General features: G+C 30.9%; 3 protein-coding genes and 3 long non-coding RNA genes across 7 annotated transcripts; 3 read left to right on the top strand and 3 right to left on the bottom strand.

Moving 5' to 3' along the window:
• Nucleotides 1-1,131: 1,131 nt before the first annotated feature.
• On the bottom strand, nt 1,132-5,818 carry LOC107362465 (uncharacterized). The gene is made up of 7 exons (XR_003082292.2): nt 5,323-5,818; nt 4,851-5,207; nt 4,576-4,688; nt 4,029-4,473; nt 3,427-3,710; nt 2,446-2,715; nt 1,132-2,072 (listed from the first exon to the last, which is right to left on the bottom strand). It is a non-coding gene; the product is annotated as an uncharacterized LOC107362465 (long non-coding RNA).
• Nucleotides 5,819-10,444: 4,626 nt separating this feature from the next.
• Nucleotides 10,445-11,768, bottom strand: LOC149094777 (uncharacterized). Its single transcript, XR_016197758.1, has 2 exons — nt 11,634-11,768; nt 10,445-11,541 (listed from the first exon to the last, which is right to left on the bottom strand). It is a non-coding gene; the product is annotated as an uncharacterized LOC149094777 (long non-coding RNA).
• A 19-nt stretch (nt 11,769-11,787) lies between these two features.
• LOC107362458 (uncharacterized) lies at nt 11,788-13,831 on the top strand. The gene is made up of 3 exons (XR_001568669.3): nt 11,788-11,931; nt 12,341-12,404; nt 12,629-13,831. It is a non-coding gene; the product is annotated as an uncharacterized LOC107362458 (long non-coding RNA).
• A 203-nt stretch (nt 13,832-14,034) lies between these two features.
• Nucleotides 14,035-18,799, bottom strand: Sap130 (Sin3A-associated protein 130). The gene is made up of 4 exons (XM_015929533.3): nt 18,715-18,799; nt 17,857-18,651; nt 15,192-15,446; nt 14,035-15,128 (listed from the first exon to the last, which is right to left on the bottom strand). The coding sequence occupies exons 1-4, from the start codon at nt 18,721-18,723 to the stop codon at nt 14,250-14,252; spliced, it is 1,938 nt and encodes a 645-aa protein (XP_015785019.2). The 5' UTR covers nt 18,724-18,799; the 3' UTR covers nt 14,035-14,249.
• A 1,795-nt stretch (nt 18,800-20,594) lies between these two features.
• LOC107362455 (receptor protein serine/threonine kinase put) lies at nt 20,595-25,105 on the top strand. Of its 2 annotated transcripts, XM_015929532.3 has the most exons (3): nt 20,595-20,872; nt 20,999-21,823; nt 22,505-25,105. In XM_015929532.3, exons 2-3 carry the CDS (start codon nt 21,355-21,357, stop codon nt 23,974-23,976), a joined length of 1,941 nt encoding a protein of 646 aa, XP_015785018.1. In that variant the 5' UTR covers nt 20,595-20,872; nt 20,999-21,354; the 3' UTR covers nt 23,977-25,105. The 2 variants fall into 2 exon arrangements, with proteins under 2 accessions (XP_015785018.1, XP_015785017.1); XM_015929531.3 differs by having other exon boundaries at nt 20,623-21,823.
• Nucleotides 25,106-25,249: 144 nt separating this feature from the next.
• On the top strand, nt 25,250-26,796 carry LOC149094776 (ADP-ribosylation factor-like protein 16). Its single transcript, XM_089265924.1, has 3 exons — nt 25,250-25,722; nt 25,856-25,906; nt 26,016-26,796. The coding sequence occupies exons 2-3, from the start codon at nt 25,891-25,893 to the stop codon at nt 26,528-26,530; spliced, it is 531 nt and encodes a 176-aa protein (XP_089122050.1). The 5' UTR covers nt 25,250-25,722; nt 25,856-25,890; the 3' UTR covers nt 26,531-26,796.
• The last annotated feature ends 135 nt before the right edge of the window (nt 26,797-26,931 follow it).

The raw sequence follows: 26,931 nt of genomic DNA, 5'->3' as shown, positions 1-26,931 counted from the left end.
AGTAACATAATAAGTGATGTGTTAATTAACCGTTCAACAGACACTTACATTTCCTAACCAAATTTACATTCAATTGTATTTCCATTTCAAGATTTGTATTCTGTCAACAGCAATTTACAGCAATTTACAGCAATTGTAAAACATTGACTATAAATTTAACTCATTGTTAGGTGCATCTAAACCAGCAATAAATGTAAACAATCAAAGGCTTTGGATAAGGTTTGACCAATTTGAGTTGTTTTCATCATTCAAGGTTTGTTTTGATGAACCTTCAATTGAATTAGAATCAATCCAATATTTTGATTTACCAATAATCAATATGATTAAATTAAATCAGTTTAATACACTTTTGTTTTCAACCTTTCAAATGGTCAATGGTTTTTTGGCTGTTCAAAGACCTGACTTAAAAGCTTTACTTATAGACATGTTAATCTATTGATGTATTGAAATTTATGGGTAAATAATGTTTTTATGTATTTTTTTCATTATTTTCATGATTCCTGAGGAAACTCAAGAACCACGAGGATAACATGTCAACATGTTTAAACCAAGGTTAAGGTTGAACAACCTTATTCTGAGCATTTAGGATTCAACTTGCTTCATTGATCATTGAAAGTGTAAATCAAAATGTATTTCAACTTGAACATTAACTGGTTAACTATTTGAAAATGTAAACATTTAACAATTGATTTCATTGACCAGTTATTCAATACACTTGACATACAGGTTAAGTGTCCATTGATGGTGTCTTTTGAGACTGAATAGTTGACTTTACTGAGAAACAATTCAACATCATTTAGGCATTAAAAGGTACTTGAAAAGATCTATGTTTTATCATTTAACCTTCAAATTGTTGTTACTTAAGAAATCAAATTTCTGAGTAAAATTCTGAGCTTCTAGGAAGTTTGCCTCAGGATTGGGTTTTATCAAATAAATCAAAGATCATTCAAGTTGAATTTTAAAGCCTTTTATCATCGACTACTGATGTTGTTCATTTTTTGTTTTTCATGTTTTATCAATCATTTAATCCTTCTTCATCTTGATTATTAAATAATTACCCAAATTAATTAATTGTACAATTAAATTGTAAGAAACTTTGATCTTTCAAAGGAAAATTTGTAAACAAAAAGATCAACTTTACTTGTTTTTATTTGATAATCATTTAAGTTGATTGAGGTTTGAATTTTGTTTACATCTATTGGTTTCATTGATTGTACAACATCTCAATTAAAGGATGAATTACCAAGGTTGGTTATTATTTAATAGTAATTTGTGATTAATGACTATTAAATAATATAAAGCATTTGGTATGTTGAACTACATTTGAACTTAACTGTGGACAATTGATAAAAGTAATGAATCAGTGAAATTATTCATCGTTAATTTGATTTATACAGAATATTGGAAAATGATTTATCTTGGTAAAAGTGATTGTTAATCATTGATCAATCTGTGCCACTGAATTTACAAAATTATGTAATTGCTCTGCTTTTGTACGCAAAAGTATCCTTTCAATCTAATCTGATTATGGAAATTATCAAGATTCTGTTACAATTTCAACATGGCAAGTTTTCAGTGCAATCGAGTGTGGTTGTAATGATTGTAACCATCAAATTACTGTTGATTTTCCAGAAAATTAGGATCAATTGTACTTCGGTTTCTATTTGTGTTGACCATGGGATGATTTTTTTTCTCCTGGAATTTTACTTTCCTTTTTTAGACTTTTTGTTGAAACGTTCATTTTCAAGGCTGATTCCAATTGTTACTGGTTACTGAATCAATGAATATTTGGACTTTCCATTGTATTGTAAATTGTTGATTGTTCAAGATGATTAGCAGGTTTGATGTCGATCAAAAATTTGCTTCCAATATATGAAACCAAGGGCTTGAACAAGTGGTTAAGTCCGAGTGTGTTTGGTCGCTCTGGTTGTAATAAACTCGATAACTGGTAATGTTTGGCTCCATCAACACCACAGCATTAACCATAATTTGCTTAAATATTTAAACGAATCAAGAATCCAATCAAAATAGTCCAAATAATTGATAACAGCTGGAGATCTGAATTGGAATTACTGACAAATGTAAAGCAATGATTATTAGTTTAGGTTGAATATGCAATCCAAATGACGAGTAATTAACAAATTCAATGTCGATTGTAACGTAAATGGATGAGAATGATTTTGTTGATCAAATAATGAAATTAGAATGAAATTCATTTTCATTATTATTCACTAAGTTAATGCTGTAAGTGTCGTCAAAGTGTTGACCAGAATAAAAAACGTTGCCCATTTGATTTTCAACTGTTTAATTGTGACTGTTTTTTCACCGTCATCATCATCATTAACATTAACACAATCAATCTTGTGATCAAATTGTCAAGTCTTTCAGGGTTGATCAACCTTGGACAATCAACTAATTACAATTAACAAAAAACCATCATCTTACCTTGTTGTGTTAAGCTTTTTGGTTTTGGACTCTTTTTTGGATTCTTAATTTGTGTCTCTATTAAAAGCAAATGTATTTTTGTGGTTCCTTTGATTTTGTTGATGATTAAGCTTTTCTTTGATCCAAAATTTAATGACAATTATGATTAAATAGCAACAACCTTTATTGTTTCCTGTTGATTAAAGCCTTTGTTTCCTTGATTACAACCAATTAATAGACCGTAACAATCACCAAACTTGGGTCAATAAAAGTCTCAACTAAACTGCCAATCTGAAAAAATAATAAACATTTTAATTAATTCCACTTTGATTTAGTTACTTTTCATGAGAATTGAAATCAATTATTGTTTTATCCCATCAAAAAAAAAACGGGTTGTCATCAAAACCACAAACACTAAAGGATTTGTTTTGAGGTTTTTTTTCATTCGATATCTTCCTTCTTCCTGCATGGTTATTACAGTCTTTCCTCACTTAAGTTATAATTTTTGTGGGTCTAAGTACAAGCGTTTTATCCGCAGATGTCACTGTTTGTAGCCACTTTGGTACCAGCAATTCTTAATTGTTTGAGTTGATAAATCATTCCAACTCTTTGATATAAACTTAATAAATCAACCTAACCATGTTGGTATCTAAAAACACACTGACCATCATTTCAATTAAACTATTCAAACCCTATTGGCATTACCTAGGTAGTTAAACTCTTTAGTTTTAACCTTTTAACTTCAAAGCGTCTCAAAAATATCTATAACTTAAGCGAGGCTATAACTTAAGTGAGGAAAGACTGTATCATGATCATTTACTATTGTCATTTATGAATATTGTTAATATTATTGAACAAATTTATTGTTATTTGATCTGAATGAACACACAATTGAGTTAAAATCAAGTCAAGAATCTGAACCAGTTAACGTTTCCTGCTGTCATCAATTCAAGACTTGATTTTCAATTAACCCATGAACTTGTCTCAACCATTTGGACTTACTTGGTGATTTATAAGCTGAACAAGGTCAACAGTTATTGATCAATAGTTAAAATATGTTCAAGTGGCCTTTTCAGTCTGTTTTTACAGATATTATAACAAATAACTTGAAGCTTTCAACATTTTTTAAATTGTAAATAACTGATCACCAACAAAATTATTATTGATCAATAGTTAAACTGTTGAATTGCCTCAGGATCCGTTCCATAGTTTGATTCACATTCATTTTCAAGCTAACAAACTTGTTTTGTCTGGAGCTGTTAATTATATTGCTTGTTTTGTATCAACTGTAATAACAAAAAAAAACAAATAGTTAGTGTTTATAAATATAAACATTTATATTATACATGTTTTGATGTACAATAAAACATATCAAATGGTAAATAGTAAACAATTTGAAATGTAAATCTTTAAGATTAATTTAATTTGCACGAGTAACCCAGATGATTATTAATAAAAATAATTTGGGATAAAAACTCGCACAAACTGAAACTTCATCAGAATAGTAATGATTAAAGTTTGAAAAAAAGCATAACAAAAGTCAACAGTTGAAATGCTGTTGATTCACTTGGAAATAAACCAGAATCAAGAACTAGATGGCTCACGTGGATATCAATTCCTTGAAAGAAGATAAGATGATGATGATGATTATGATAAATATCATGATGATGTAGGCGATGATCAAGATGGTGATGAAAAAAGATCAATGGTCCAAGTTTCTTTAATCGACGGAAACTCTAACCCAAATCTGAACCTCAAACCAACGGATAAGCATTATCAGTTAACCAGCTTAACTATTAGTTGATTTATCCAAATTTATTTTAGCATTGATTCAACTTTCCATTTTTTTTGTATTGACAACTTGAGCCTGTTTAACTGTTTAAACGGGCGATGAACAGTTCTTATTTTGGATTTAACCAGGCGATAAAACCGCAACATCAAACAGGTAAATGGCCTTTTCCAGATCATCGTTCGGGTTATTCATTATCATTATCATCGTAACAACTAATCACTGGCCTTTACACTTTGGGTCAAGGATTATCGATTGAACTGTTAAGAGAAAAAGAAATCAATTGATTAATGGATTGAATTACAAAACTGTCAAAAACTGATCAACAGTGAAGATTAGAGTTTAAAATAAATTCAACTTACATTTCACTGATCATCAAATTTGGTTGCCTTCATTATTAACTTTGATTTACACTTTCATTGCGTTGAAGTTGCTGATTAGATTGACATTAGTTGATGCTCAGTATAATATTCATCTGTATAACATTGAAAGATGATGGATTAGTTTGTAATATACATTAAATGAATGGACGGAAGGAAGAAAAGGATAAAAATTGTTGAAGGAAGAATCAGTATTAACGATTGTTTCAATTAATACACTTTGATTGATCTTCCATGCCTTCAATAAGTGTCTTTACCCATTAATTGATGTTGATTAACATGAAGACACAATTTAAGACGTTGAATAACCTATTTTACAATATTGTGTTGCAAGCTCAAAAATACCAACAGTTGCCAACTAAAAAGTAAGAAGATGTGCAACAGGATTTACTCATAAAGATTAAACCATGAAGAAGATACTTGATTATCCTACAAGAACGAAATATGATCAACCAATTAACTGGATTAATCATGTTAGTGTATAACATTTGTTTATGTCTCGTCTTGATTGTAACAAACTTTCCAAAAAAAAATTCCGTAGATGGTTGACAATAAACATGTTACTAACGCCAACTGGGATATTCAAGTTGAACCTGAAAAGATGTGTATCAACACTAATAAAACATATAAAAGCATTAAATTTATTGAAATAGCATTTTTCTTAAGGCTAAAAGGGATCAATCAAGAGTTGATATACAGATAATTGAAAGGAATGAATATGAAACTAACCTTTGTCACCTTAGATCATGGTGTGATTAATAAAAATTGTATGGGAGGCGAAGAAGGAAATTAAATAAAATAGGAAGTTAGCCCATGTCCGATCGCCTACTTATAATTACAGTATGCCTTTTCAAGTGAAGCGGCTCTTTTTTTACTACAGTTCAATCTAAATATTCTGTATACTTGGAATAACTAGTAAACTGAATTGTAATAATAAATCATCACGCCCTGGTAACATGAACTGCTTTCAAATATTAGATAGAGAAGAAAGGAAAGAGTTGAAGATTGAAAGACTATACTGTATGCTGGTGAATATTAGCAGAAAAAATATGGACGCCCTTTGGTAGGGCCAGAGTTAAGAGACAGCATAACTTTTGATGGTAAATGATGAGAAATATGATGAGATTGATGGTAAAGTTGATGATGATGATATCTGTGTTTAAATAATGTTAATTCCTTTTTCCTTCACATAGTAAATTATACTGAATCACTGTTGATAGTCATGATGAAATACACAATTAACATCAACAGAACGAGTGATTAAAAAAAATTTCGATTAAAAGCGCTTGCTCAGATCAGATAAGGGAAAAATGAGAGGGAAACCACGCGGGAGAGAGAGAGAGAGATAAGAAAACGTTGTTCATATAAAGGTTTTTTCTGGTAACAGGTTTCTTTAATCAAGAAGTGAACAGCTAACTGTTGTCTTAATTTTCTGGTTAACTTTACATTAAATTGTCTTTACAAATTAATTTGAATCTTGTATTGATCAAATTTTGCTTCTCATCAATTTAACTTGACTCCACATTTGATTGTCTCTTGTGTCAGAACTTTTTCTCTGCTTTCTTTTTAATCTTCTTGTTTCTCTTTTTATTTCAACTGTTAACAATTGCTATTGTTGTCATCATGCCTTGTCTTATGGAATCATCGACTCCTCGTTCAAATGACCATCTAACATGTGAACCTTATACCAGTGAAGAGACTATCGTTCATTCTGGAATCGTTGAGCTTGCCTCCGTTAAAGGTAGTCCAAAGGTTTTTGTGGTTATTCATCGAACCTCGACGGAACACTTTGTTGTCTTCTATCCTCTTCGGTTGATTGCCTCTGCTCGTAAACCAATATCTACAATTAACCTGCGATCTTCTCTTGTAAGTTGCCCTGAAATTGGTTTAATCACCATTCGACCAAGAAAGGATATTGATGGAGCATCAATTACTTTACGGATAAATCCAATAACCACTGAAAATATCAACAAATGGCTATCTGCTCTTAGTGATTACAGGTTCACAATTACCAATGCTTATAACAACAATGTGAATAACGAAAACTGTAACCTAACCAGTGATGAAAATTTCAACAGTCCTCAATTAATTACCAAACAACCAAACCCATCATCATCATTATCCACAATGAGCTACCGTCATAGATATATGCCTGGTGCAAGTAATTGTAATACAGTAAGGTTTGGTAATTATCATTTACCTCCATTAGTAGAAAGTGTTGAAGATTAATTTAACCAAATATTTAATTCTTTTTCATAATTGTATCACCTATTCTTATTCACTATTATTTAATTTTCATGATGATTTGCCTTTCTCTCTATTATATAAATTATTATTGAAATGTTCGTAAAATATTAATATACGACCAGTTGGTATATGGATTCCCAATTCTTCGGCTGCTAATAACAATTGACCAATTCTCTAATCATGATCTGATTACACTGCAAATTATTGTTTCATTTGAGGCTGCTTTTCGTAATCATCTATTTACACTGGATCTACGAAATGTTTGTGGAGTAAATCAAACTCACAACAATCCAAAACTGTTGTAGTTACAGATGAAGTCTGTTATCAAATCAACGCTACCAGCTTTATCCCTAACCAACTGTTAAACACACAAACACAAACATCATCATCACTTGAAACCTCATTTCCATCAAAGTTTACCAATGAAAACCACAAAAAATGAAACCAATGTCATTCCCTATCTCAATTATATCTTTATATGTAAATATTTAATGACAAAAATACACAAAAATTGTAACAAAACATGTTTCGTTTGTATGTAGACAAACTACAATAAAAGTGCCAAAGATTTATCATGTTTAAACGTTTATAAATTTGATTATAAATTTATTTCCAAAATCAAACAATTTCCACCAAATCCCAAACAATTTGAAATACAAAATGAAACAAAGGGTTAATACAAGTTTCACTTGATTACCTTATTGATCAAGCTTTAACCCAATTGAATAAAGGTTAAATAATGTTAATACTTTTACTAATCGGTCGATTAATTAAAATTGAAAACAACCCAAAAGTGATAATTAATATCTGGTTAAGTTAAGTTGTGTTAAGTTGTTTCTAAGTCTAACCCAAAAAAGTATATGAAGTAAAGGCAAACATTGATGTTAATGGTACATTATGAAGTAACAGTTAACTACTGTTTTGTTTATTTGATAATCAATTTACTAATCATCATTGTACTGATCATAGAGTTGAATCTTTATATTATAATATATTTTTATCATCCTCAGACGATGACAGATGAAATAATTATTACCATTCATGAATCAAGTTACCATTAAAAATGAAGGTAAACAGACAAAATGAAGGTACGGCGAAAATGATCAAACAATTCTAATGATTAAACAATCTGTGTTTATTGTCATGATAGACGTATTAAGTAATAGCAATTTGCTAGTTGATTGGGTTTAGCTGAAATTTACGTCAATACGGTTTAACATAGCAACACTTGATTGCTGGTGAAGCTGAGTATGCCTGAGTATGGTTGTGTATGGCTGTGTTTGGCTTTTTTTGCCTCATGTGTGTCTGTCCCTGAATTTAATTGTAACTAATCAGTTTGGATTTCATTAACAATTAGTTAGAGAGGCTGCTAGTGAATAAACAGTTATTTTGATTAATAGTCATTTGTCTTAACGGTTTGTTTTTCAAATGTGTAAATACACAGGAAAAAAGGTAAACACGTGAAACACCAGCAAAGCTTGAATTGAGAGCGACTTGAGAAGTACTTAATTGTAAATTGAACCGTTTTTTGTTTCAATCCCTAAGGTAACTCAATTCAAATTGTATTTCTCTGATGCTCTGATTGTTTAAATGTTCATCTCATGATTCCATTGACAAGACACTCATCTTGATCAACTATCATCTTGAAGATTGTTTTTTCCTGTTTCACTTTCCATTCAATTGTCAACCGTTGAATTTGAACAGATTGATTCAACTCTCTCCAAATTAATATTAACTATAGTTGCATTAACCAATAACTACATTAATCAATAAACCATACAAGCTAAAATTAAACCCAACATGAAATACTAAGCCTAAGAAATCACTTGTAAGCTTGAAGAGTATCAAGTCTAAAATTTGGGTTTTAATAGCAAATCTTTTGCCAAATTAATATATTTCCATTAATATTAATTAACCAGTTTTTATTCAGTAAACCCACAGTGATCATAATTTGTGATTAAAATATGACTGGCCATTGAAGACAACATCTATTATTGACTAAGGTTACTGATCTTAACTCTGGAGAGTGACCATCCAAGTCAATAGCCATTATCAAAAATAAATACACAGGCAATTTAATTAACATTAGTATGGACCAGAAATGATAACCAATCTGGGCTCTCTTAAAAATAACAATTGCAATACAATAATCATATTACATGCACCAAAATGAAGGCCTAACAATTGTTACATTTGTTATTGTTACTCATCCTTAACAGATTTACATTTTCTATTGTCACAATCACAATCAATTTAATAGTTGATTATCAACTAACATGTACTCATATTGTTGAGTTTAATCGTCATATAATAACATCTAAGTTAACTTAATGTGAACGCAATTTTATCAACTTATACAATTTGTAGTTAAAACCATAAATTGAAGGATCCATTGAAAGTAAGATTGAAATAGCGAGTAAAAATGACAATAGAAATGACAAATTATCATTTCTAATTTTGGCAAGTTTAAATTGCACTTGCTAACAGCAAAATTAAATTGTAATTATTGTAATAAAAAAGAGGAATTTTGCTTGTTTTACTGCACTTAATTAATTACTGGTGGTTATATAAATTGAATACTTTAAAGGCAAGCCAATTGTAAAGCTAAATTTGTTGTCATTTAATTACAGTCAATTCCAGTTTATTGGGTTACACTGAATTGTTTATTATGAACAAGAAGAAGCTTAAAAGGTGTTTCATTTTCTGGAAATTGTTCATGTAACATGTTTCATGATGTTCAAGCAATTGTAATATACATTGTTTAAATATTACATAATGAATACCAAGAAAAAGTGTTCAAGTCAAGGATAAGAGTAAAGTTTGATTGTGAGCTTGTCGAGTGGTTGGACTGAGCTGGGGGTCACAATTTACTCATAATTCAATCAACTTTGATTCTCGTCAATCAAACCACTATTAAGATGACAATTTGATAGTTTAGTAAACATTAATTGCAAGATGATCATTAATTAGTTGAAACTATCAAAGTTGATTTTCATTGAGAAAAATCAAATTCATTCATGAGCTGACAATCACAAGCATCTTTACACACTTGCTTATCATTTTGTTTGCTTTTAGGTTTCTGGTTACGTCTCTCTGGTACCTTTCCTGACGTCTTTTCTGGTGTCTTTCAGTTTCTTTGATAGTCGCTTTTCCGGTACCTTTTCTGGTATCTTTTTTTCTGGTTTTTGATAAACGGATATCAAACATTGAAGACAAAGTGTGAACATTGTTTTAAGATGTTTGGCTGTTGATTTATTTACTGACTTTGGCCTTAAATTTTCATCAATGATGCTAAATGGTTGTCGACGGATGAAGGACAGTGTTTAGTATCGTCATCGCCATCATCATTATTGAATTGATGAACGTCATTATGCATGTCAATATGTATGATGGGCAAGAAAATATTTGTTGACATATTAATGTAAAAATGACCTCTTTTCATTTAGATTGCATTTTTGTTTTACCCAAAAACTGCAATTAACGCAACTTGACTAGATTTGTGTTGACTGTTGAATGGTTGGAAAAGTAAAATATTTCATTCCAAGTTAATTAAGGTCACAAGTATGTCAATGATGATAATGATGATGTTTGTTGTTGATGGTGGTGATGGTGTTAATGTTTTTATTGTTAATCATTAGCAACAGCAACAACAAAAAAGTAACATGAGTTCAATCATTAACAATAGGATTCTTTTAAGCTTTCAAAGTAATTTCATTTTATCTCTATGTTTGGACTCTGGCTTCATTGTGATTGGAGCCACTTGATGTGACAAACATTTAACTGTAACATTGCATTTACCTGGAAATAATGATTTACTTTTCACTTTTTTTCCCCTAAAAAAAGATGAGACAAATAGATTTCTGTATAAAACTGATGAACAAACGGTGTGTGTGTTTCAATTCAATGGAAATGGGTTGACGCATTAAAACCTTTTACATTGCAAATGAATAATTATTAAGTTGATTGTTAACCAGGAAAATATTGTTAATATGATTAGTTCTGAGTTGCCCGGGAAAGCGATTACTCTTCTTTGTGTTTCTTGTTATCGGGTCTAACGGGTGCCTCAAGTCACAAGAATGCTTTGCTCTGTCAACTTTCAAATGTTAACTTTCATCCTGATCTACTCTTGTTTAGTCGATAGATCAGTTGATTGTGGTAGGGTTACAACCATTGGTAGACAATTTCCACTCAGAAGAATCGGTTATAATAATTATGTGCCATCAAGGATTACCAGTCCTACGATTAGAGGGTTAAGAAGGACCTTGCCCAAGTTGATAAATCGCAACGCTCAAAGTTCGTCATTAGCTCGTTTCTCGTCGTTTTCCAAGCTTTTATTTCCATTTTGGAGCTTCTCATCCTTAGGTCGTCCTTTCTGTCCCTTCCGACCGTGCTACTCCTGTCCTGGTAATGACAACTATGGTCCCATCATTGATCCTGACCAGATAAGCCCTTATCCAGTGGATGATTCACTTGACTCAGCAATAGCTAACAATAAAAAATCTAATCAAAGATATCCCACTAATCAAGGAGATGAAACAGCTACAGTTGATAATCAGATTAGCTTTAAGACTCCCAATGATAAGTTAAACGATCGACTTACAATAAATGGATCCAAAGGTAACAGTACTTCCCAATCAACAGCCCATGAACGTGAAACCAGAATAGATGGTGGTATTAGACGATTGAATCTTGGCCAACAAGCTGTAAGAAATGGGATAAAAATGGTTAATTCAAGTGATAATAAATATTGATATTGATAATTAATTAATATGAAATGATAAACTATAACTTACTTTACTATTATAAACAGAGTCAGTTTTACTGAAACAGCTGTTTATCAATTTTCAGTGCAAATATGATACAAAAGTATCGTCTTCTTGTAATTAGTATTTATCTGATAAATAAATTAATTGGTTTATTTATTTATTGATATTATCCATGTATTATTATGACTTTGTTTTTTAACAAAATTACATCACATTCACAACAATTCAAATCAGTTTCAATCATTCAACCTTGATCGTCTACTAATGTTTCAATGGTTCAACATAAACATGGATCAGTGAATGGATACAATATGGATTTATTTATGTAATTATTGTTCAATTACAAATACATTGAATCGATTGCTGTCAGTGTAAACTCAATAGTTCTGAGAAGAGATTCTCAATCAGTTCAGTTGACATAAACTAGATACTTGTAGATCTAACCATTTCTGAGATTGTTTTGCTTGTATCGTTCAAGAAAACCAACAAAACAAAAACAGTTACATTAGATAACAATGTTTCATCACATAACCTCCTGAATCTTATCCATTAATCACAATTAACCAGCTTCTCATCATCAAATTGAATTGATTTTGCATTCTGTTGCAATGATTAAGTCATTAAACTATTTAACCTAAAGTCAAACCATGTTAATATGGACATATCTTCACCTCTCAATTCAAGGCAGACATTCACAATTCCTCTTGATTAATTTGGGAATTTTTGATTCTTAGTTCCTTGGAATCTTACAAGGCCAATGCCAGGTTCAATATTGAATGGTAAAACAATAAATCTCAGGTGAGTTTATTGAATTAGAATGAAAAAGTTAAGAGAGTTTAAAAAATATTGATCAAAGTACATTGATCTTTAGAGTGAGAAGACAGTGCAACAGTTTTTTTCATTTCTTGTAAATTGTTCAACCAATCAAACTCAAATCAATTACACTTTTAACTTTTATTAACCTTTGATATTAACCCGACTGATACTCATATTTAATTTCATCTTTTTTCATTAAATTGCAGATTTAAAATCTCTGTTTATAACCTCAAACTGACTGGTCGTTCATATTTCAATACCTGGGTTTTGTTTCATCAAAATTTAACCTCATTTTCACTTTTTTTCATTCTAAAATCGAGATCTTTAACCTTTTTCAATTAAAGTTGAACACAAAAACAAACACTCAACAGTCATCAACCTTAACTCTGGTCATTGATCAAGATGGAAACGCGTTGTAAACATTGACAAAAAAAATCCTGATTCCTGTTTTGATGTAAATTCCCTCAGATTGGCTTGTAATTTCACTAGTTATTTCATTTGTTGATTTAACTGTGATCACTTGATTCATCACAATTATCAAGAAATGGTTAGTTCAATGTGCAACCAGTCAAAGTGTCGAGCTGATAAGTTGACTGATTCTTTGATTACAGCATTACATTAAGGTATACATTACCAGTTTTTGAAAAGTGTAAACTCATCTTTATTTACCCTTAAATGACTTAATATGGTTACATTTTTTAATTTTTGATTTAATTTCATCGATTTATTGCAGTGCTTATATCGATTATCAATTTATAAACAGCAATATAATCTGAAAACAAAGCATTAAACAGAAACATCAGGCAACAACTACAACAAAACAAACCAATCTTTCGACTAATCATCATCATTGAATAATACTGTGAATTGTATAACTTGATGCTCATGTGGATTGGGTCTTGATTTTTCTCGAATCGAACTGGATTAGACTTGAATTGGAGAGTAATTTAATTTATTCATTCATTCCCTTTCTTACCATTAAGATGAAGAAACCATTTCCAAGCTTGATTCCTATCTAATGTCTAATGTATTTCTCATGTTTCCTTTCTCGACTTCAAGTTGCTCATCTATGAAACAATCAACTTACCAATATAATTACCATTCATAATTGTTATGAAATGGAATTGTAAATAACTTAGATTAATGATGATTATATCATAATGATTTAACATAAATTCTGTATTCAAATTGAGCGAACCCAGAAAGCCGATTCTCTAGATATTCACATTTCAAGACTTCTTATTGAAACAATTTCATCCTTTTATTGGCATTTTCACTTTTTCATTAAGTAGTATTTGATTTTAAATTTTCACAATGATAGCTGATTTTGATTGCTTTATGGTTAACAACAGCAAATTTGATTTACCTCGATTAGACTGGTTAAAACCAGGAATAAAAATATCTTGATGGATCATCTTTAACAGTAATTATGTTATAAGTTACATCTTAATGGTAAAGTAAATAGCAAGCAATACTAGTCAATTGTGATTATCATTTGATGATAAATAATAAACGGTTAACTTTGCTTGTTGTTGTTTTGTTACTTTCAATTTCACACTCTTTAATACGTTTAAAAGCCTCGACAATCTTTGATATTACAAAGACAATTTGATCAACTTTGGATGCTTTTATTATCATATTAAATTCAGGCTAGTTAAAGCCACAACTAAAAGGTTAAATATGGAAAATGAAAATACATTTTCAATTTGATTACTAAATAAACCGATAACCTAATTAAATATTGATTACATTTATCAGCTTAATCAAACAAAAAGACGGGGATGCATGAAAGAGTCAATAATAAAGTAAATTATAATGAAATGTTGATTATTTGTTGATGAAGGTACGCTTATTTACACATTTTTTTGTTAACCTGCCAACCCTTTCTTTATGTTCATTTGTTAACTTGATTAAAAGATTTTTTCCTTCATTGATTTGATCTTGAAAAAGTTTACTTCTTTGCAGGTTACCACGTATTAGATCCGTTAACTTGTCAAACAGCTGTAAATGAGAGTCGATGAAATTTCGCTGTGAGTTAAAAAAATTTTGACCCAACATATTAATTTTTGTATGAAGATTCTGATCACTTTTATCAAAACAGTCTGAAAATGTTCTTAAACGGCTATAAAGTTGAGCCTCTTCTTCATCTGCGTCTTCAATATGAGTAACGAGATGTTGTACTTTCCAACCATTCTTTCTTTGTAAACCTTCATTGGATAGTTCACTAAGAGTTGTCTTTTTGTCGGGTTTTTGTTTCACATCTGAATATCTTAGAAAATGATATTGCAATGATTTCCAAGGTACATTATATGAGTTAAGGATGGATGGACGAGGTTTCTTGTGAATGGTGATCACACCTCCAGGTGCAGCGTCTTTATTGATATTATTAGAGGTGGGGATGGTACTGTTAATATTACTTGTACCACTTGTTGTTGTTGTATCTTCATTGGTGTCACTGGCTGAGAGTAATTTAATGCTGTGAGATGTTGTCAAATGAAAAGGTTCTAAGAGTTGTTTACGAGGTTTCTTTATAGGTGTTGTATCTGAGTTTGATGTGTCTGGTAAACCAGGATGGGTTTGTTGATCATTGGTCGGTCTTTTTCTAATTAAAATGATTGGCCGAGGAGAAGATGGTATTGTACCAGGTAAGATTTTAACAGGAGATATCACTGGTCCAGTAACAATGCCTGGATAAATAGGTGAATCCTGAAATTAAATATAAAATAAATACTTTAATACATATAATGCTTCAAATTTATCAATACTTACGAGTGCCTTGAAAGTATCCATGGCCATATTTTGTAACCAGTATGTAGAAGGGTATGGGGATAACAAAATACAAGAAAAATTATTAATATGAAGTAGACTAATAATAAAATTAAAGATTTTGTCTAAGGTATGCTGAAACGGTCTCAAAGAGTAAAGTACAGTAGAGAACCAGATATTGTCAGCAACTTGAAATAGCTTATGTACACAGCAAGTGTTATTTATTGAGCAAGTAATGTGAAAATTAATCAAAGTGATCAACGTGGATCAAATTAATTGTCGGACACAGCATAAAGATGAACATAACCATTTATCAAGATCTTAAATGGATTAATCTTTCATAAATAGTCAATTTCTTGATGGAAACATTACAATTCCAATCAAAAACCTTGACTCTGTAAAATGTAAACAAAGAGATTAGGGGACTGTTTAATAATTTACTTACAATATCTGGTACTTCAATGTAAACGAGACTTTAAAGGAGGAAAGTCTTTCGATAGCACAAGGAAAAGCCTGGTTTTCCTCCTTTTACCTGGTTTTGCCATAAACAGTTTTGCTGTCATTTGCTGTTTTTATAATTTACTCGATTCAAATATGTCTTGATACCTCATCAGTTACTGGATTTAAATCATTTTTCATTCTTTACCTAGAGATGGTACCATCTGCTAAACTGTGAGTTTAATCACATCTTTTGAACTCTCAACGGCTGAAGAACCTCCAACTTAACATTTTGTTATCTCCTTTCTGATTTACATGGTAAGTTATGTTTTCAAAGATAATCATTTATTACTGCTAGTAATACTTTTGTTCATTCATCAGAACGATTTTCTTTCCTTTCAAGAACGTATTTCACTGTCATGTAATGAAAGGATTATCGTGGTTAAAAACAATATCTTTCTTATATTTTCGATACATTCTCTCTCTTTTTTACTCTTGAGCATAATTTCACAATCGTTTGAACCAAACATTATTTTTTGGCTTGAATATTTATTTCATCACATCAGTTATTTGTTAACCTTGAATTTATGAAGTTTAAAGATCCCTGATCATGTAAATTTAATATTCAATGTACAAGTCTATTCATTAGATAGGGTTTACAGAGAGTATAGCGTGTAAAACCATAACATTATGATTCCATAAATTGTTACATTGTACATATCTTCAGGAGATAATCATTTGCATCATAGTGCTATCTTATTTTTTATTTTTCGTTAGCTACTAGAAATATCTAAGAATAGGAAAGATAAAAAATTTAAAGTAAAATATTTCTTATATTATTGATGGATTATAATATATTGATAATCTTTGCCAACTTTTACAATAATTTTGTTTATGCAAATCTATGTAATACTTTGATTTTTTAATTCTTTTATTCAATATAACTCATTTTCTTATTTTTTCTTGTTTTTTACCCGAACTGGATTGGTTTTCACAGAATATTCTCCTCAACAATCAAAACCAACAGATGCTCACAAATCGAACATCGTCAAAAAGAGATTGTGAGATGGAAAAGTGTTCTAATCACTAACCAATGGCTGGAAATTATGTTGAATCAGATAGCCGATAGTTTCGAGTATCCGTATGAGCAATTTGAAGTCTATGCATAACAATTGATTAATTTACTCATTCCTGGTGAATTCTTCTAAGAACAAACCAGTGAAAGTTAGACTGGATGACGAAAGCGGACTCACGGAAGAACACGACTGGATAAAGTTGGACACATTTAAATATTTATGGAGGCCTTTACAATGATGCACCTTTCAAACTAATTGTGAAAAAATTATCTATTTTACGAAAATTCGTGAGTTCGTGACTCTAAATGGACAAAAGTGTCAAAATCATAATAAATTCTCATTAAAACTTTGTTTTAAAAAATAAAAAGACTTGGAATAGCAATTTTCGAGGTCGATTTCTCTTGAAAGACGCGGATCAGGCTCTTCTTGGTAGTATTGGCAGAAACTTTCACGATAAGTTTGGTATAAAGGCGAAAAAATAACTAAACATCTCTCAATATACTCCAGGTAAATTAGAGTGCTCAAGACTTTCGGACGAAAATTATATGCAACTTTCATGATGAATCTTATATCAATTGATACGAGAATTGAAGCATAGCCGAAGAAATATTAGACGATTAAATTCAGCATGTTTTGTCAGATTTATCCAGATCAAAAAAGCCAAAAATGAAAGTTCGACATTAAATGAATCTTAATCAAAAATACATGATCATAATTTTAAAATTCTGGAATGCCGTCAAATTTTGAATGTCAAAATTGATTTTGTCCAAAAACTCGCCGAGATAAAAGTTTCGTTGAAGTTTTCCATCGCATGAGAAGTCATCATGGATAATTGAACAGCTTGTTTATAAGACAACGCAAATTGAACATGAAAATATTTTACGTTTTATTGGTTCAGAGAAAAGCGACGATCTAAATAATGTCCATTCGGATTTTTGTTGATAGCACATCATAAACTTGGTTCTTGGCATCACATTCAAAACAAAACCTGGTTTATTGTTGAACTTTCCAATAGTGCAAATGGATTTAATGATGGCAACAGGATTTGAATATAAATAAAATAATCAATGATTGATCGTAACTTAAGATCAGCATTTTTTACTAAAGCCAGCTGTGATTCCGTTAAATCTCAATATGATTTGATATTAATGATTCAACTTGAGTAAAAGATTTTTTCCTACATTGATTTGATCTTGAAAAAGTTTACTTCGTTGCAGGTTACCACGTATTAGATCCGATAACTTGTCAAACAGTTGTAAATGAGAGTCGATGAAATTTCGCTGTGAGTTTAAAAAACTTTGACCCAACATATTAATTTTGCTATGATCACTTTTATCGAAACAGTCTGAAAATGTTCTTAAACGGCTATAAAGTTGAGCCTCTTCTTCATCTGCGTCTTCAATATGAGTAACAAGATGTTGTACTTTCCAACCATTCTTCCTTTGTAAACCTTCATTGGATAGTTCACTAAGAGTTGTCTTTTTGTCGGGTTTTTGTTTCACATCTGAATATCTTAGAAAATGATATTGCAATGATTTCCAAGGTACATTATATGAGTTAAGGATGGATGGACGAGGTTTCTTGTGAATGGTGATCACACCTCCAGGTGCAGCGTCTTTATTGATATTATTAGAGGTGGGGATGGTACTGTTAATATTACTTGTACCACTTGTTGTTGTTGTATCTTCATTGGTGTCACTGGCTGAGAGTAATTTAATGCTGTGAGATGTTGTCAAATGAAAAGGTTCTAAGAGTTGTTTACGAGGTTTCTTTATAGGTGTTGTATCTGAGTTTGATGTATCTGGTAAACCAGGATGGGTTTGTTGATCATTGGTCGGTCTTTTTCTAATTAAAATGATTGGCCGAGGAGAAGATGGTATTGTACCAGGTAAGATTTTAACAGGAGATATCACTGGTCCAGTAACAATGCCTGGATAAATAGGTGAATCCTAAAATTAAATATAAAATAAACACTTTAATACATATAATGCTTCAAATTTATCAATACTTACGAGTGACATCGGTTCAGTTTCCGAGTTTCACAGCCACAAATATATCACATGCTGTACATGACATGCATTACATAAATATTTAATAAGTGTATCCTCACTTATCTCACCAGATGTACACCATTCAACAAAGTTTTATTGAAATACTAGTACATGTACCAGCCATAGATGGCAATACTGATGTAAAATCGACGATAGATATCGATATTTTGGGTTTTCGATACCATCGTCCCTTAATTTGTATTTAAGCTTCTATGGGAATAAGTATCAAGATGTCGATTTTTCATTGATATTGGTGCCAAAAGTGATGAAGAGAGGATTGTTAAGATGAATATCATAAAGTACGTGATTATAAATTACCGTTTGAGGAGGAAATAGGACAAAATCCATCCTATGCAAGAGTTTTTCGTCAAGAAAAGGCCAATAATCTAGAAACAATTGTTAGATGATCCAAATTGAAGGTGATTTGTGAAACGATTGAAGAATGTTGGGATCAAGATTCAGAGGGAAGGCTTTCTGCCAGTTGTATAATGAAAGATTGACGATTATGGCAAGAAACCGAGTAAATACCAGAGTATAACTACAAAGATTTTTCTTCGTTTTTAGCTCTTTTCTTGTTTCTATCCATCTCCTCATTTTCTTTCATGTTATCATTTTTACCATCAACATAACACACTTTGGTTGAAACAGAAGAGATGCAACAAGAATTCAATTTCCAGAAAAAGAAAAAAGGAATTTAAAGTCAGTTTAGTTAAAATTGTTGAAGCATTTCTCGTCATTCTATTCATTTCTTCATCTTCTTCACCGCTATTATATTTTCTCGCTACAACCGATTTGTTTCTTTCTCTCGTCTCCTTATAAGGAAACCTCACTACAAAACCTGATTTCATGTACAATTAATTGCTTCTATTGACGTAAGGGATTCACCTTTGACATTCCATCCGATTACTGGTACGATAACATTGATTGTTACCATCTCTTTTGAAAGTTATTATTTCACCATCTATTCAGGCTATCTTATCGCTATCATTGACCTAAGTTTTATGATTTTGTCTATCTCAATTGAAATCTCAATCATTTCATTCAACAGAGACTTTTATTGCTTCCATTTCTAGAAGCGACATTACCCGTCCAACTCTCGTGTTTGCACAAAATTTAACCTTCCTACCAATTTCAACTATGGACCTGACCTTTCAATTGAGCATCAAAAGCGATGTTTATGTTTTATTGGTGTTTGTTATTCACCCTCAGCACCGAAAAATGTTTTATTGCTAATGTAACTAATATCATCTTTTGGCCTTTATCAAGACATTTGGATGTGTGAATTTTCTCGATTTTTACACTCAGCAAATTATCATTTCAATTATTGTTATACTTTATCACAGTTGTAACAACAAATTATAAATAAATAATCAAATTATAACATCATATGTACCTTATTTTGCTTAACGGGTAGTTGAAATAAAAACAAACGCTACTTTGGTCAGCAAGAACATTGATTGTTAATCGATCTGACCAAAGATGATATCCAATGAAGCCTATGGATTTGTTGAAAAATATCAATAATTACCTTCTTATGAGCACAAAATTTTACCAGAACAGGAAGATATAATCCAATATGTTTTTTCCCGCGGTCTTAGAGGTCCAGAAGTTAAGTTGAAAAGGCAAATCAGTCAGCTGTAGTCTTGAATTGACTTGAACAGTCAAAAAATCGATTCTAACAATAATTAAATTGCAAGATTTAATAAGAAAATTCAAGATTAATTGTCTGCCGATAATGAACTGTTAAATTGTACCTAGAAACCTTATTAAAATTGGCTATTTATTGAGATAGGTTGACCCCCCTACCTCAAGATGTTTCCTTCCTCTTTTTCCCCTCATTTGCCTTGGAACACTCTACAGAGTGATCGGAAAGTTTCTGTGTATGTACTATACAGTGAGACGTTGAAGGTCTAACATCAAAATCAGTTATCTTTCTATCAATCTACCAAATTTGTTTCTTTGGATTTTCAATTAATTAATTAATTATATTCTTTACCTTCTCTATATTTTACTGTGTCAGTGTTCAATAATTCATGAATCCATGTGATTAGTGATCTATAATTTTTTAAAGAAAATCCTTCTCATTGTGTGTCTGTGATCATCTATGTACAGTATAAATGTAAACAAAGGAGATTTTGTTACTTTTCTCTTTCTCTCTTTACTCTGAAAGTCTTTTCATCTATACAACTCTCAATTGCTGATTATAATTAATGATTGTGTTTATTTTAACGCTTCTAACATCTAGTTCAATCACTGACAGAGACGTATCTTATGATTGGAATTGGTAGTCAAATGAAATAATAAAACATTTGGTGAAAAAATACTAAAAAAAAGTCCTCGCTTGTATAATTTGTGTGTGTTTACTTGAGATTGTTTACAACCTTACTGGAAGATGGCAGTCAGCAATTGTGTTGTCATTTGCTGTGTGTATTCTTTACTTTAATCAAATTTAGTTGATCAACCACTAGTAATACTGACTTTTGTACTGTTTTACGACCCTATTGAACAGTCATCGACCATTACCATAAAAGTTGACCGGATTTGTTTGGATAAATTAAACCATCTTCTACATTTTCAACGTATTTCACTCCTTTATTAGAGATGGTAACATCTGAAAGACTCTTAGCTCAATCACTCCTTTTGGAATCAAAGCAAATGGCCGAGCAATCTTCAACATCATCTTCATCTTCATCATTATTGTCCTCATTACAATCATCATCTGTGAATAGTTCAAATCATAGTCCTAATCTGGTAGACGTTGATCTTAAATGCTCTTTTTATAATGAAACTGTATGTGCAACTGGAAATTGTAACACCGATTCAAGTGTTGTCAAATGCGCACAAGATTTAACCAACACTGGTAGTGAGAAATATTGTTATAGTCTTTGGTCCAATTCATCTAGTGCCGGTGAAATCACAATTAAATACAAAGGTTGTTTAACAGGTCATAACTATGATTGTACCAATAGTACAAAATGCATCGCTTCACGAGTCTACAAAGGAATTTATTTTTGCTGTTGCAGTGAAGATCTGTGTAACAATGATGTTTATCTCCTTTCTGATTTACATGGTAAGTTATGTTTTCAAAGATAATCATTTATTACTGCTAGTAATACTTTTGTTCATTCATCAGAACGATTTTCTTTCCTTTCAAGAACGTATTTCACTGTCATGTAATGAAAGGATTATCGTGGTTAAAAACAATATCTTTCTTATATTTTCGATACATTCTCTCTCTTTTTTACTCTTGAGCATAATTTCACAATCGTTTGAACCAAACATTATTTTTTGGCTTGAATATTTATTTCATCACATCAGTTATTTGTTAACCTTGAATTTATGAAGTTTAAAGATCCCTGATCATGTAAATTTAATATTCAATGTACAAGTCTATTCATTGGATAGGGTTTACAGAGAGTATAGCGTGTAAAACCATAACATTATGATTCCATAAATTGTTACATTGTACATATCTTCAGGAGATAATCATTTGCATCATAATGCTAGCTTATTTTTTATTTTTCGTTAGCTACTAGAAATATCTAAGAATAGGAAAGATAAAAAATTTAAAGTAAAATATTTCTTATATTATTGATGGATTATAATATATTGATAATCTTTGCCAACTTTTACAATAATTTTGTTTATGCAAATCTATGTAATACTTTGATTTTTTAATTCTTTTATTCAATATAACTCATTTTCTTATTTTTTTTCTTGTTTTTTACCCGAACTGGATTGGTTTTCACAGAATATTCTCCTCAACAATCAAAACCAACAGAAATACCTGAATCTGGCTCAATTTGGACATGGTCTTATACATTAGCGCCGCTGTTAGTGCTGATATTTGCAATATTGATTGTGCTTTACTATTTTTGGTTTAAAAAGAGAAAAGGCTTGGCACGTTCAAAAAGATATTGTGAAGATGAAGAAAGTGTTCCAATCACTAACCAAATGAATGGACTTGGTAATTGTACAAATATGATTAACGGGAATTTAAGTGCTGGTGGAAATTTAAATGCTAGCAAAGAAAATGGAAACAGAACAATACATCTAATTGAAAAATTGTCAACAGGAAGATTTGGTTCTGTATGGAAAGCAAAGATGTTTTATAATAATAAAGACGATGTAATGAGGGAAGGAGGAACAAGAAGAATTGATGAAATTAAAGTTGATGAAATAGAAGGAGATAATTTAATCACAACTACTGATTATGAGGAGAAAAATAATTATCAAATAGTTGCTGTTAAGGTATTTCCACCACATGAGAGGTCATCATGGATAATTGAACAGCTCGTTTTCAAAACACCGCAAATTGAACATGAAAATATTTTACGTTTTATTGGTTCAGAGAAAAGAGATGATTCAAATAACGTGCCTTTATCTGCATCTCCATCTGGATTCTGGTTAATAACAGAGTATCACGAGCTTGGTTCTTTATGTGATTATTTAAAACAAAATACTGTAAATATTGATGAACTTTTAAAAATAAGTATCGGAATGGCTGCTGGATTGAATCACCTGCATTACGAGATACCTGAAAATAAAAGTGACATTATTAACAACATTGGAAATATTAACAATGGTTCAAATAGTTCAAATGGATTCAATAGTGATAATGGAGATGTAAATTACAACATGAAACCATCAATAGTTCATCGAGACTTTAAATCACGCAATGTTTTACTGAAGCCAGATTTAACTCCTAGGATTGCTGATTTTGGTCTGGCATTAATATTTTATCCTAACCGCACTCCCGCAGGACTTGGACAAGTAGGAACACGTCGATATATGGCACCAGAAGTATTAGAAGGAGCAATAAATTATTCCCAAGACTCACTTTATCGTATTGATATTTATGCTCTTGCTCTTGTTTTATGGGAATTAGTATCAAGATGTCGATTATCCAATGATATTGGTGCCAAAAGTGATGAAAAAGATGATGATCTTAAGGATAATTATTATAAAGTACGCGATTATAAATTACCATTTGAAGAGGAAGTAGGACATAATCCATCCTTAGAGGATATGCAAGAAGTTGTTTGTCAAGAAAAGAAAAGGCCAATAATCGAGAAACAATGGTTAGATCATCCAATTTTGAAGGTGATTTGTGAAACGATTGAAGAATGTTGGGATCAAGATGCAGAGGCAAGGCTTTCTGCCAGTTGTATATTGGAAAGATTGACGATTCTGGCAAGAAACCGAGTAAATACCAGAGTATAACTACAAAGATTTTTTCGTCTTTTACTCTTTTCTTGTTTCTTTCTATCTCTCTATTTCATCATCATCATCACCATCAACATCAACAACCATTACAACCACAACCACAACCACAACAAAAACAAAAACAACAAAAAAAAGTACATCAGCAGATTTTGCTTAATCAACAAACTCTCTGAAATAAATAAGTTAAAGACTCATTTAAAAGCGAAGTACAGTTACAAGAGCTGAGACATAATTTGTGAAAAAGTAAGGGTTCTCCAAGTATGTTTCGCGTTGCATTTCTTCTCAACACATTCATCTTTCCATCAACGCTTATTCATCATATTTCATCTCAACATAATCTGATTCGATTCATCTTTTTATCTCATGACAAACACATCTCGCTCACATATTCACTCACACTGAGTATTTCACTTTTATTACTCTCACTGGCATTCACAGGAAATTATTCAGAATTGACCTCATTCTATTGATTAATGCTTCAAGATTCTTTTCTTACAATGTTAGCTGTGGTACATAACGCAAACATGAACGTGAACATTTAAGGTCTCATGGTTACTATATTTCATATTGAATCAACAAAAACAAAGCCATGTATTTTAACTGATTTGTATCTCAACCTTTTCTGTAAACCATCATCAATCGCAACCGTAAAACCAGCTTAAAACTTGGCCTTACAATCTTCATCTTGTGCGTTCAACTATATAAGCACAATGCATACATATATTTTATAACATTTGCTTACTAAAAAATATTACGTCGTCATTCGCTCCATAGTTTTAATCTTCATCATCAGTTTCCTATTTTGTTCAGTTTTATCAATATCTTCTCCAGTCAATGATCTCACTCATTCAAAATGTTGCATGTAATTTATTACTTCAATGTAATGCTTATAATGGCTTTAATGACTTTTCGATTTTTCCTTTTTTGTCAGCTTTCTTCTTCTTCTTTTGAATCAACCACCAAACTTTGGATCGTTTATTGTTACAGATTACCGCTTATTAGCTAATGGAAACAGCTTGTATAATAATTTAAGTTGATACATGTAGCCATAATTTGTAAAATATGATTTGTTAAACTTACAATAATGATAAAACAACACTAAATACAAGTCCAACTTCTCACAATATTTGTTTCTCCATTCATTATCGTTCCAATTTTAACTTTATGCAAAGAAATGACAATGAACTCACATTCAATTGACTCATCAAATTTAAATTTATAAATTGAATGTTTTGTAATGCAAGAATCAAAAAATTTTAATATATCAGCTGTAATTGAGTTTCATGGTAAACCCTCAAAAGATAATTGCCTTTGAATGAAAAATGTAAATTCCAGAACGAGTTGATTTTCACATGATTAACATACGCTTTAGTTTGATTCAGCAAATCAAGGTTAAGAAATACTAGGCTTCTATTTTTACTCAAGAGGTGGTTTTCCGAGCCTGGAGTGGTTTATGGGTTACATAGGCGCTAAAGCTCTAGTAACTCTGTCTTGAAGCTTTGCTTTTATCGCCATAGATACAATCAAAACAAAACAATATTTTGATATTCCTTGTCATATTAATAGCAATATAAATATATCATTTCTAATATGTTTGTTTCAAATTAGTTTAGCTTTCATTATTTGATTTTATGATTTGAAATGTATCACCTTCATTATCAATTAAAAGTAGACTTACATTATAAGTGTTTAACCGTCCATATTAAGCGATCCAATTGAACTATCCGTGTTGATGTTTTTCAAGTGAGTAACTGGTTTCTTGTAATTTATTAACCTTTTGTTTAGCAATTATTTCAATAACTATTATAATAATATATCATGATAATATGCATTATTATAATAATATTTTAATCAGCAAACTTGTTTCTCCAAACAGAATCATTATATGGTGTTGTAATAAATAATGTTACTATGATCTTATGTCTTGGTTAGTATCTACTAAATTTAACATTCATGCCATGATATTAATATAATGACTCGTTTTGCTTGTATTTCAATGCAATTAATTCAAATTATTCGTTATTCTCTCTCAACAGGATTACCTAATTCAGGAAAAACCCTTTTACTCCGATCTCTGTCTTCTTACCCAAAGCCTATCGAGAAATTTGATACTGTGGCAACTGTTGGAATCAATGTGGCCCATCTTAACCATCTAAACTCCAACCAACCATTCACTATCAGGGAGATTGGTGGTCAAATGAGACCAATCTGGAATACATATTTCAATAAATCTGTGTCAGCAATTTTATTTACCATCGATTGCTCCAATCCTGTTGACATTGGTCCAAATGTAGTGACGCTTATAGATATTTTTCGATCTCTCTCAGCCCAGTCAATTAAACCAAAAGTCTTGATAATCCTAACTAAATCAGATTATATTGGACCATTGAAATTGCGAGAGGCGCTAGACGGCTTACTATTAGATGAATTGATCAACTCCAGACTTTTGGATGCAAATTCAACGAAAGTAATTCAATGCAGTTCAATTACTGGGCAAGGATTGAATGATATTTTTGAATGGCTCTCTAACTATGACAATAAGGCTACTTAAGGTCGCACAGTGTTGATAAAATTCATGCTACAAAATAATCGACTTATATTTTATGCGTTTCGAATGCCTTTTTAATCTCAAAATTGAATCATTGCGTTTTTTCATGCTCAATGTTGATTGCATTAATGAAAACCGTCTTTATACAATGTATTTTCAAGCTATCAACTGCTAAGTTCAACCTTGCTTACTGTGTTCAAGAAAATATGAATTTAATTGTTTTTACAGTCAATTATTAAAATATTATAATATTAAAATTTTCAAAATAACTTCTGATAAGCCATTATTAACAACACCAACAGAGTAACGCATGAACTAGCATTGAAAATTGAAAGTGATTAGGAATGAAACTTGGTTTACTAAATATTTTCTTAATGGCCATTCCCTTTATCAATAAACTTCCG

Source organism: Tetranychus urticae, chromosome 1, assembly GCF_039701765.1.
Source record: "Tetranychus urticae isolate SD_2017Ah chromosome 1, NJAU_TeUrti_SD_1.0, whole genome shotgun sequence".
Lineage (NCBI taxonomy): Eukaryota > Metazoa > Arthropoda > Arachnida > Trombidiformes > Tetranychidae > Tetranychus > Tetranychus urticae.
This window is presented reverse-complemented; position numbering and strand designations above follow the sequence as displayed.

Excerpts from the sequence above, each read along its gene's own strand:
- LOC107362455 (XM_015929532.3), top strand. The coding sequence starts at position 21,355 with ATGGTAACATCTGAAAGACTCTTAGCTCAATCACTCCTTTTGGAATCA. Across the intron at positions 21,824-22,504 it reads TCTCCTTTCTGATTTACATG|AATATTCTCCTCAACAATCA; the intron begins GTAAGTTATGTT and ends TGGTTTTCACAG.
- Sap130 (XM_015929533.3), bottom strand. Across the intron at positions 15,447-17,856 it reads AAAATCTTTTACTCAAGTTG|ATCACTTTGATTAATTTTCA; the intron begins AATCATTAATAT and ends TGATCCACGTTG. Across the intron at positions 15,129-15,191 it reads TGGATACTTTCAAGGCACTC|GATTCACCTATTTATCCAGG; the intron begins GTAAGTATTGAT and ends ATTTAATTTCAG.